The 11,856-nt window shown below is 59.3% G+C and overlaps 1 protein-coding gene across 1 annotated transcript; it reads right to left on the bottom strand.

Annotated features, from left to right (window-relative positions):
- Nucleotides 1-128: 128 nt before the first annotated feature.
- TOMM40 (translocase of outer mitochondrial membrane 40) lies at nt 129-10,488 on the bottom strand. The gene is made up of 10 exons (XM_032839165.1): nt 10,403-10,488; nt 10,026-10,305; nt 9,191-9,258; nt 8,644-8,736; nt 7,744-7,845; nt 7,558-7,663; nt 2,209-2,331; nt 2,019-2,095; nt 1,777-1,879; nt 129-783 (listed from the first exon to the last, which is right to left on the bottom strand). Exons 2-10 carry the CDS (start codon nt 10,297-10,299, stop codon nt 644-646), a joined length of 1,086 nt encoding a protein of 361 aa, XP_032695056.1. The 5' UTR covers nt 10,300-10,305; nt 10,403-10,488; the 3' UTR covers nt 129-643.
- Nucleotides 10,489-11,856: the final 1,368 nt, after the last annotated feature.

Genomic DNA, 11,856 nt, shown 5'->3' with positions numbered 1-11,856 from the left:
GGCTGGACTTCCTAGCCCCGCCCTGCAGCGCCCCCTGCTGGCCCCGTGAGGTCCGTTTGCATAGACTGGGGAAAAGGGGGGCTGACACACACAGCAAAACAGATGCCACCCAGTTCACTTTTTTTCCATGTATATTTTTTGTTGGTTTTTTGTTTTTTTTCTGTAAAATGTCCCAGTTCTTCCATAACTTATAAACATGATTTATACTGAGGGATGGGTGGGAAAGTGAGCGGAGGCGGACTGACCGGGGATGGGGAAGCTCCTCTTCTTACTGCCCCCGCAGGGCCAGGCCCAGGGCCCTTTGCGGGGACTGGGATGCCCCAACACCTCCCTGAGGTTATCTGGCCGCCTCTGCCCCTGGTGCTCAGAATCTGGCATGCCCCTCGATTCCGGAATCCCCTCTAGGACTCCAGGCCCACTGGGCACCCTGCCCCTAGTGCTCCGAATCCTGGAGCGCCCGTGGTTCCAGAATTCCCCCCCTCAGCTGCTGGGGTGATGGGTCCCCTCCTTTCCACTGCCCCCCTTGACCCCCGAGGAGGGAGGGAAGGGAGGGGGAAGAGGGCTCAGGTCTCCCCTCCATGGCAGGGGGAGGGGGAGGTGGGATCTGAAGGAGGAAGGGTGGAAGGTCGGGGCCAGGAGGGGCTCAGCCGATGGTGAGACCAAAGCCGCACTGGAACTTGTTCTTTCGGTGATTCAGGAAGGCCCCGAGGGCCAATGTCAGGGGCAGGGGCGGGAGCTTCTTCTCCAGTGTGGCGCCCACGACCCAGTTGCTGTCCACGGAGCCTGCGGGGAGACAGCTGTGTTGCGAGCCAGCTTCCCGCCCCGTCCCTGCTCCAGGCCATCTTGGATACCCACCAGCCAGACGACTGGCTTCTAGACCTCTGACCACACCTGGAAACCTCTTCCTGAACCCCAAGTTCTCTGGCCCTGGGAGCAACTGGCTTCGCCATCCTCCCTCCCCTAGCACGACGACCCCTCCTGCCCTGAAGCCCTGGGCCACACCACAGGCCCCTCCCATCCCGATCCTGACCACACCAGGTCTTCATTCTCTGGGAATGAGTCTGTCACACCCCCAACCCCGAGCCTTGGGAGGACAGGGCCTGGCCTGGGCACAGGGCAGGTGCTCAGCATCTGCAGAACAGACAACCCCCCCAGGGAGTCGTGTGCCAGACAGGGGTGTGGGGCCACGGGAGCAGAGGAGCAGGAGAACTGAGACCCAAACCCAGCCTCCAACGCCAGGCTGACCTCAGAGACACAGATGGAGAGGCTGGCATGGAAGGTCAGCTTCAGAGGCAAGTAAGTCCCCGGGGCCTCCTTGCTGCCTGCGGGAGCCCTGCCCGAGGCTGCTTGGAGGCGGCTTCCTGGGCCACCCTTCACACACCGCCAACCTGAGAACTGCTGAGGTCCAAGAAGAAAGGCTTGGAACTTATCATCAGACTCGGAGCTGGCCCGGCGGGGGGCTGTGATGGTGCACTGGGGGAGCCCGTCTCTACTCTGGGCAGAGGCGTGGGGTGGCCTGGGGGCCCCCTGAGCTGCCTCCCACTCTTGAGAAAATGAAGAGGAGGAGCAAGTGTGGGGCAGGAGAGGGTCAGTGGCGGGGCGAGGAGTGGGTGTGGTGGGTGCCAAGCCCAGGGCCAGGCACCCGCCTTCTCAACAAGCATTCCCCCAGAAGGGGCGGCACGTACCCCTCCACCACCTGCTTAGGCCTACACGCACACTCTGGGCCGAGTCACCTGACGCCTCCTTGTTTCCAAGAGGGGAAACCAAGGCCTGTACCTTTGAAGAGGAGGTTGGCCTTCGGCAGGTCCAGCTGGTACCCGAAGGAGACGCTGGTGTCCTGCATCCTTGTGCTGGCCTCGAACTCCACACCCACCTGCAGCTGGAGGGGCCATGGTGACGTGCAACAGTCAGTGGCCCCGGCCGGACCCCCGGGGTCACGCCGGGTGGGGGGGAAGGGGGGCTCTGACCGCCCACGCCCACACAGCATGCCCCCACCACGGGTCCCCGACCTGGCTCACCTGGTCACTGGCTTTGTGGTAGTAGGTGGCATGCATGCCCGCCTGGCCCAGTGTTACCGTCGCCAACCAGTTGTTCACTGTGACAGAGCAGGCGGAAGGGAGGGGACGGGTGCAGGTGACCAAGGGGGCTCGGGGCACATGGAAGCCAGGACCCTGGCCCTCGGCCCCGCCCCCCGGCCCCCAGGCTCACATGTGTACTTCCCAGCTAGAGACATGACAGTGCCTTCCTCCCCGGGCCGCCGGTGGTAGACGAGCTCCCCACCCAGGGCCAGACATGGCGTGATGCTCTGGAGGTAGTGGGCCACGAGGATTCCTGCAGGTGAGATGGGGCGGGAGGGGGCGTCACATCGGCTTGGTGGTCAGGTTCTGCGGAGCCAGACTCCTGCTCCAGGTAGCCCTCCAGGTGCGTCCCTGCTGGGGGCTCAGGGACTACCCCTCAGGCCTCCCAGGCCCCACAAGGCGGGCATTCATTTGGCACCATCTGAAGAGGCTAAGAGAGTGAGTCACTGACCAGCTGTCGCAAGATTACGCCAGGGGCAGAATCTGGGCTTCACCTCTCGAGCCGGGGTTCTGAACCCCTCTGCTGCTGGGGAGAGGCTGGAGGGCAGGGCTGTGATGAGCACACCTCCAGGGGCCATATAGCCTGGGTTCCAACCCCAGCCCCACCACTGGCTGACGGAGTCATGGCAGGCCGCTGGGGTCACTTCTCTGTGAACGGGACTACCTCCCGAGATGGCACTGGAGTCTCACAGAGTGACTAAGGCGCAGGGCAGTGTCCGGCGCTCCGGGATTGCTAGGACTGGCCATGCTGAGGCCTACAGCTTGGCCCCCCACCCCCCCTCCTGGCAGCGGGGACAGCCCCAAGGCCTCCTGGGAGTGGCTAACAAGTGACTGCCCGCTGCTGGGCTGAAGTCCTGGAGCCCAGGGTCTGACGTGTTCATGTCTAGAGTCTCTGCAGCCCAGGAGAGTAGACACCACGAATGCGAGCTACAGGAGAACTGGGGGGAAGAGTCGTAGACGCAGAGGGAGTGATGATGAAGGAAAAAACGAGGGAATTACGTGGAGAAGTGGAAACAGAATCAGAGAGGGAGGGAGAGAAGGCTGGAAGATTCCCAGGGGAAACTAAGAGGACATAGTAGGGCTGAGGTCACGAGCCAACGAGGAAGAGGACGAAGGAAAGGCGAAGACAGGGCAGGGACACAGAGGAACAGGGGAAGAGCTGAGAGAAGAAGCTTGAGGGGCAAGGGGAGAGCCGGGACACTGGGACAGGGACAGGACAGAGCAGGAACGGGTGCAGAGGGTCAGAGGCCTCTCCCATTCCAGATGGAGGCTGCCATGGTGCTGGGGAGGCTGCAGGTTCATGGTCGTGGCTCTGGTGCTGTGTCTCCTGGGGAAGATGCGGCCAGGAGCCCCCTTTGGGCTTCTGCGAGCCTTGCTGTGCATTCCCTCCCCGCTAGGGCAGGAGTCTGGGGTCAGTCCAGACAGCCAGCAGCGAGGCCACTCTTGGCATGCCCCAGGCTGGGCTTGTCCCGTCATTCAGTGCAGGGGAAACGTGGCCCCTAAGGGAAGAGGAACTGTCTGTGCTCCCAGAGAGACTGGGGCTTCAACTCAGGGCCCCCACCTCTCGGCTCTGGTACCTACTGGGACTCAGAGTTGGGGGACCCCTGAACCTCCCTCCCATCTCCTGGTCTGTCTCGCTCTCTCCAAGCTATCACACCTGCAACAGAGGGATCCTATTCAAGCACACACCTCACACCCCGTTCTCCTCCTGCTCAGAATCTGCCATGGCTCCCCAGTGCCCAGGAGACCCAGCCGCAGGGTCCTTCCTGCATGGCTAGGCCCCAGCTTCAAACCCGAGCCCCTTTCTCTTTCCGTGACACAGCCAGCCATGTCCCCTCGGGCAGCTCGAACACGAGGAGCTCCCTCTTCCCTGTGCACGCGCTGTCCCTCCCACCCGGCATGTCCTCTCCCCTGCTCAGTCCGGCCAACTACGTATTCACACCTCAGTGTTTCCTGGATTTGGCTACTTCTCTCCAGCATGCCCCTGGTTAGGAGCTGCGGTCGCCATGGGACCAGGGCAGTCATCCCCCCACCACCCTGAACTCCCTGCATTCACCTTCCCCCTGCCCTGCAACCGGCGGGGTGACAGAGGCCACTGAGAGTCTGAAAACTGGGGTCAGAGCGTGCTCTCCACTGCCTGCCCCTCTCCTGCTCCCCATGGAACCTGGCTTGTTTCCCTGGTTCACCTCCTTCTCCCTGCTCCCCAAGCACATTCCCCGGGCCCCTTCCCCTGGGGGCTGCCCTGCTTGTAGCTCCTCACAGTCCTCCCTCCTTCCTGTACCTGCAGTCCCTGAAGCCAGCTGTCCCTCCCACTTGTGTCCACACCCAGTCGTCCTGGTCGTCCCTGCCTCCCCCCGAGGCCTGGGGGCTCCCCGAGAGGGCCTGCACTTCTCAAGTGGGGGCCATTCTGCGGCGTGGGGAGTGGCCACAAAGGACCTCATGAGTCCGAAACCCTGCTCAGTGGGAAGCCTGCTTTTCCCTCTCCCTCTGCTCCTCCCCTTAATTCTCTCTCTCAAGCAAATAAATAACTAAAATGTAAGGAAGCTAGAATAAAATGCGCCCTCCCAAGAGGGCTGTCTCAAGTCACTGGCTGGGCACGTGCTAGCTTCTCAGGAGGTGCCCGAGGCCACAGTGGGGGAACCGAGAAGGAATACAGGCCCTTGCGTTAGGCCATGATTCGCAGTCCGGCTTCTGGGTTTCCTGGTTGTGTGAGCCCGGGCGCCTGACTCCACTCTGGGCCTCCTTTTCCTCACCTGTGAAATGGGGGACAGGAAAAGGGACAGCCCCTGCCCGCTGCAGGACACAGCGCTCCAACACAGGGGGAACCCCAACTGTGCACCCGGCCTTACGCTGAGGGCTGAAGACGGATTCTCCCACTCCGGTCCTGTGCCGGAGGGGTCTCCGCTTTTGTGCCCCTGTGACAGATGATGTTATCAGAGAAAATGAAAAGAACTTAAGAGATGAAAAACGTCCCCGGTGGCCTTGGCCTCCGGGGAAGAGGTCCTTGGGCCTCGGGGTCCCCAAGGCCAGTGCTGGGAAGCAGGGGACGATGCCGGCGAGTGCACATGGGGGTGGGGGTGCCCAGGGCCAGAGAAAAGCCCGGATTCCAGAGTCTGACCCGCTGCGCGTCCTTGGGAAGCGCGTCCCCTCTTTGGGTCTCAGCAGGAGGAGGGCGATGGCAGCACCTACCTCACAGGGCTGTTGACAGAATCCAACAAGCCGTTCTCCTCACTGCTCTACTCCCAGTGCCTAGAATGGCTGAAGGAAAGGACGCGCATCACACGCCTAGGGCCCTGACCGCAGGCAGGAAGCAACACATGGGACATGCCACTACCACCACTCGCTCTCTCATCCGTGATTTTCTCAGTGCCTGCTCTGTTCCTGGCACGGTTCCAGGCACTCGGCGCACGGTGGCAAGTGAGACAGGCAAGTTCCTGTCCCGGAAGGGCTGTCACCCTAGTGTGGGAGGCAGATGATCAGAGCAAGGACATCCCCGGGAGGGGGGAGCACTGCGAAGCCCCGGTGGGGTGTGGGGCGACGGGAGACGACGCGATGCTGACCGTGCACTGCTTTCCTCGTGGAAGAAGTGAGCTGTGTCCTCTGTGACAGTGAGCTGTCACTCAGCCATGTCAAGACCAGAGAGAAGAGCTCCAAGCAGCAGGGACGGCATGGGGATAGGTCATGGGGGAGGAGAAAAGCAGCGGTTCCGGAAAGCCTCAGGAAAGCTCATGTGGCCCAGCTGCAGGGAGCACGTGAGCAGAAGGGGGACGACGATGTCAGGCTGGCAGGGACATAACATGTTTCTTCCTGAGGTTCCTCATGCCCCCATGGGACCTGTGGGTGCAGCCTCGCCTGCAACGCCCTGCATGCCCAGCTCCCTCCAGCCCCTGGATTTGGCGGGATGGCCCTTCCCTCTCTCCTCACCCCTTCTGGCTGCTGCCCTCCTCCCTGCCAGGGTAGCCCCTTCTCTTCCTTGAGGTGGAGGGCTCAGAGCCCATACCACTCCTGAGGATCCCTAGCCTCCAGCAGGCAGAACCGAGGGCTCTCCCTGGGATTCGGGCTTCCTGCCTTCGCAAAGCCACTGAGTGCCCAAGAGCTGGCCCTCCAAGGCTGAGCAAATGGCAGCAGGACAGATATGAATGCAGGAACCCTCACTCCCATCCTTCCCATCCGTCGTTCAAGCCCGGACCTGCGGGGTCATCCCGACTCCTCTCGTTCACCTCCCACACCCAATCACCAGCCAACCCCATGGGCTCCGCTTTAAAAGTGGATGGGCCTGACCACTCCTCACCCCTCCACTGACCCCGAGATAGAGCCCCTCACAGTTTGCTCTCTGCGGGGCAGCACGGTGGGTCCTGTTAGAAGCCAAGTCAGCTCCTGTCTCTCTCACGCTCGCAGTCCTCCAGGTGGCTCCTGACTCATCCAGAGTCAAGGGTCAAGTGCCACAGAGCCTCAGCTGCTTTGGGCCTTTCACCCCTGTGACTTCCAACTCTCCCCCTCTGCCACTCCCTTCTGGCAATCCAATCAAGGGCCCTGCCTCAGGGCCTTTGCATTGGCTGCTGCCAAATAGCTGAAGAGCTCTTTCCCCACAAAACCTGCTTGGCACCTGCCTTCAACTCTTTGATCTTTTATCAGATATCACCTACGCTGGGAGGCTTTCTCTGAGGACCCTACGCACCCCTCCCAAAGCCCTCAACTTTCCCAGCCCCTATGACTGGACGTCCTTTTTTTTTTTAAATGCCTGTGTCCAGGTGCTCTGGAATGGAAGTGCCCAGAAAACAAGCTGAATGCTCCTCGGTTTCCCTCCCCTCGTCCTTGGTGCGTGGAATGTACAAAATGCACGCCCCAGCAACTCTCATGCTGAATGTCGAGAAATCAAAGACAAACAGCCAGAGATCCCCCACCCCCCCCCCAAAAAAAACAACCCAAAAAAGGGGAACCAAGAAGAGACTAGACGGACAGGCGCAAGTCAGGCGGTCCCTGTCTACACCAACCCAAACAGGAACTTTCCTTGTCAGCTTCCGTCTTGGACTCAGACTACCTGCCCGAACTGCACGTGGACCCCCACCACCCAACCCCAGGGATCCCTGCACTGAAAGCACCCCAGAGCCCCACAAGTAACAGAAGCAGCCCACATTCCCCTGGGACCCGTTACAGACCCCCTGTCCCCTAAAGTCTGTCACACGAAAGAACGTAAGTAACCTGTTCAACAGCCTAGTGAGGTAGCCCAACATCACAGACAAGGAAACTAAGTCCCCCCAGGGGCAAGGGCACTCGCATACAGCTGCCGTGAAGCCAGGGGCTAGAGCTGGCTTTGAAACCGACTTGCTTGGTCCCTGTGCTATCCTGCCCGGTGTTTCAAAATCACTCCTGCCCCTGACCGTTTCTAGACGGTAGAAAAGGAGGTCTGGAGAAGGGAATGGATTCGCCGGGAAAGCTGGAATGAGACCAGACTCCCTCCATGCCCCGTGCCTCTTACCTGAACCCACCAGGACATCTGGGTTCCCCAGAGTGACGGCTGCTGTGAAGTCAGAACCCCGGTACTCCCCGTCCACCTGCCAGTTCACGAACTTTGACTGCTGGGTCTGTAGGGGGGAGGGAGAGTGTAGAGGGCTGCTGGGTGCTCGGGGCGGCGTGGGGAGCAGCTGACTTGGCTCCCACTCACCTGGATGGCCATCTTGGACCGGAGGCCAGGGCCCAGCTGGTGAATGACCTGAGCGTTGAGGCTGCCGCTGTTGTCCATGTCACCCACCAGCACGGGGAATGCCTGTGGCACAGAGGCAAGGTCAGAAGTCAGAGGGCTAGCATTATCAAAACGCTACTGTGTGCTGACCCTAGGTGAGAAGCCTAGCGTCAGAAAACCTCAGACTAAGGTCCCCTCCTCCAGGAAGCCCTCCTTGATCACCTAGGCTTAGTCAGGTGCCTCTTTGGGCTCCCCCCAACCCCACGCATTTCAGTCCTGGTTACCCTGAACTGTCACTCTCTGGGGACAGGTCTGTTCCCTTTCACTACTAGACTGTGAACCCCAGGGCCGTTTCAGCCACTGCTCTGTCCCCACACTGCCCAGCACAGGGCTGGGCACAGAATGGAGTACAATGAAGGCTTGTGGAATAAACGAATTTACTGAATGACAATAGTTGGTATAAGCAGAGATCTAATTCAGTCCCGCCTCCTTCCACACCTCTGGTTTCACCTGCATTCCCTAACTCAGCCTCTGCATGGCAGCCTGAGGGATGGTCCTAGCGTATAAATCTGGTCATGCCTTTCCCCATCCAAATGTTTCCATGGCTCTCCACTGCCCCCTAGAGAAAGTCTAAATGCCCTTTTTGGTATTTAAAGCCCCGCCCACTCTGGGTCATCCTGGTCTGGTGACCCCTGCTCTGACCCAGCACAGGGCTGGGCAGAGAGCGGTGCTTCAGGATGAAAGAGTGACCATGCTCCAAAGCATTTTCGAGAAACAGTCCCCACTTCCCAACACCCCTAGCAGCTCAACCTTTTCTCTGCCTGGTGCTCGGCTACATATTGGTTAGAAGATACAGTGAACAAATGTCAAAAGGAACCTCACCTCTGTGGGACTCAGCTGCTTTGTCCCCACGTACGTGACCCCGAAGTGGTAGTTGGACTCCCCAATTGTGCTGAGGGCTACTGTGTGGTTCACCTGGGAGAGGAGGGAAGGCTGTGGGGAGGAGTCTGTGGGCCACCCCCCAATAAGCCCAGCTGAACCTGTCCCCAGCAAAGCTCCCTTCCAGCCTGGGATGGGGATACTTGCCAACCTGGCTTCCCCACCGTGGAAAAAGACAGGCAGCTCTGGGTAGGGCAGGTGGTAAGAATGGGAGGTTCAGCCTGACTACATGAGACGCTCGAAGAAAAGATAAGCTGGAGACAAGGCTACCTACCCATACTTCACTCCTGCCTGGTGGAGGGGCATCCCTGGGTTCTGGGTCCTAAACACTTCCACTGGACCCAATGAGCAGTCAGACTGGCATTGTCTCTGAGTCTTTTCAGGTGCCAAAGAGCCTAGCCCTTTAAGGGGGATTGAGGGGGTTGTATGTGTAGGTGCAGGGAGATGGCTAGGATGACCTCTGGAGAGTACGGGCACCCGGAAGGCTCACCTGGAAATGGTTACTCAACCCTTTGTTGACTGTGAGCTTGACACCTTCCATCTGAATGGGAAATAGCTCTGAAGAAGAGAAATGCTGTCACTCTCCACACACACCCCAAGGCAAACACGCCAACTCTCATCACTTCCTTCGCTACCATCCCAGCTCTCCTCCTTCCGGGACCCACAAGCAAAACATCCCACAAAGCACCCAACAATAAAAAGACAGTCTAAGCTAATACTCAGGACCAGGACCAGGGCCTTTCTTTGCCTGCATCCAAATCCCAGTGCCACCGCTTACTACCCATGTGACCCAAGGCAAGTCACTTTAACTCTCTATGTTAAACTTGTCCCCTGTAACATGTCATGTGTAAGCTCACCACATGGAAACATTGCAAGGATTTAATGAATTAACATATACTGAATGCCAGAACACTGCTCAGTAAGTCATCTCTATTTCTGCTATCATAATTGTTCCAAGATCCAGAAGTCTTGGGTTCACCCCCCCCCAACCCCGGCCCCGGCACTGGACCCTTGCTGACACTGTGACCTTGGGTCTCAGTTTCCTTCTCGATCACATAAGAAGACTGGCTTGGCTAATCCCCGGGGTCCCCTGAAGTCTCTAGGGCTTTGCTCTGCAGCTCTGGCACTTCATCCTGAGGTTCCACCATCCGATCCCATCGTTCTATGTCCCAAGTCCAACGTTCCACCATTCGATCCTAACGTCAACGCCTAACGCTCTGTTACATGTTTCCAATGGTCGGTGCCAATTCCCAAGGTCCTCTAAGTGCTCCCCCTCCCCCCGAGATCCGGGCCCTCACACCCCCGCCAGGTCTGTCGCCCCTCACCCTTGCACTTCCGGTGGCACTCCTCGAACGTGCCGGGGTTGGGCAGGCAGCCGCAGGCCCCATCGTCCGCGGTCCCTGCGGCGCTGCCGGCCGCAGCACCGGGGGTCCGTTCCGAACCTCGACCCGCGCCAGCCCCAGCACCCAGACCGCCGCCGAGCGGCGGTAGCGTGAAGCCGGGAGGAGAGGGCGGAGGCGGCGGCAGTCCCACGAGGGCGGGCGCGGGAGGCGGCGGCGGCCCTGCGGGCGGCGAGCTAGCGGCCAAGACGTTCCCCATGGTCGCCTGCAAGGGGGAAAGGTCAGAGGGCGAAGGCCAGGGCCCGCGCGCTCCGGTTCCAGTCCCAGCCAAACCCCGCTCAGCTCCGGGCCCCAGTTCTCACTGGCGGCAGCGCCTGCACCCGGCCTGAGCTCCGCTCCCACCCCGTGCGCCACGCGCAACCGAACCCGCTGCTGCCGCCACCGCCACCGTCGCCCCACCCCGCCTAACCCATTGGTTCGGCACGCTCTGGGATCCGCCCACTAGCTTCAAGGCTTGGCCTTGCAATTGGAGTCATGGCTGGGAGTCCCACCCCACCTCTTTGGGACGTCTTTTTCTATTGGCTCCCTCACAGGCCGGTCAAGGCACACTTCCCCGCCTTTCCAATTGGCCCGCAGAGACCGCATCTATTGGCTCGCAACGCCGCGGGTTCCAGTGTTCTCCCGCCATTGGTCTGCGCTGCGCACTTTGAAACGCCCACTGACTCGTCGCCTCCGCCTCTCTCCAGAGGGCGTCCCTTCTTTCGACTCCGCCCCGCGGCGACATTGTCACTGTAATTGGTCAGCTTGGATCCTTGAAGCATTCTGATTGGCTCTGGCGGGTACAGGAGGCCGATCCTGGTGACGTAATCGGTCTGGTACGTTCATTGGCTAATATGCCAGGGTCGAGGGACACGGGTAAAGATGCGTTGCGCGGCAGAGGCTGCTAGGCAGCAAGGTCAGGCCCCTCGTCCCACCAGGCACCGCGGCAGAGGGTCAGGCCCGTAGTCCAGAGCCGGCGACCGAAAACCGGAAGTGCTGGACCTTCCCACAGTGCCTCGGGAGAATTCTAACCGGTTACGTGAACTCTGTCCTGCTTCTTCTTACCCACAATGCCCCTTAGCTATTTAACGCCACAGTTGTCGTAGACCCACCCCTTCTGTTACCCATCATGCCTTCTGTTCCCCGCCTCCACTTGCGTCACTGCGGCTTCTATCTTTGGCCCATTCATTCCTGTCCTATTACCCAGCATGCCTCTGCGCCATTCATTTCAGCTTCATTTCCTAAACTACCTTTAGCCCATTTCTGCCTGTTCACTTTCATAAAACTTCTAGCGCTTCTTTAATTAGCCATCATGTTTTGGGTCCATTACCCATCATGCCTGCAGGCCCTGTTTCTCTATTATCCCTCTGCCTTTGGCTCACTCATTCGGTTCTATTACCCATAATGCCCTGAGCTGCTATTACATTATTCGTAATTTTGCCTTTGGCTTATACTTACTTGCCACTTATCCTTTAAACCTGAGTCCCTCAGACGGAATTACTGCCATTTCTATCTTTGTTCCGTTCATTTCCGTCCGTCATCCATTAGACTGCCTTTCCTTGTCAACCACCCTGCCCTGGACTCCTCCCCCTCTCCTTCTGTTACCCATCATTACGTTTTTGGTTTACGCGTTTTCGTTCATTATCCCCTCACTTAATTATTATTATTTTTAAAATATCTCTGGGCCTTTTGTTTTTTGCCTGTAACCCATCTTGACTTCTAGCCTCCTGATTTCCTTCAGCTCTAGGTGCCCTATTTGTTTCTCATGTCCCACTCC

Source organism: Lontra canadensis, unplaced genomic scaffold, assembly GCF_010015895.1.
Source record: "Lontra canadensis isolate GAN:19392208 unplaced genomic scaffold, GSC_riverotter_1.0 scaffold107, whole genome shotgun sequence".
Classification (NCBI taxonomy): Eukaryota; Metazoa; Chordata; class Mammalia; order Carnivora; family Mustelidae; genus Lontra; species Lontra canadensis.
This window is presented reverse-complemented; position numbering and strand designations above follow the sequence as displayed.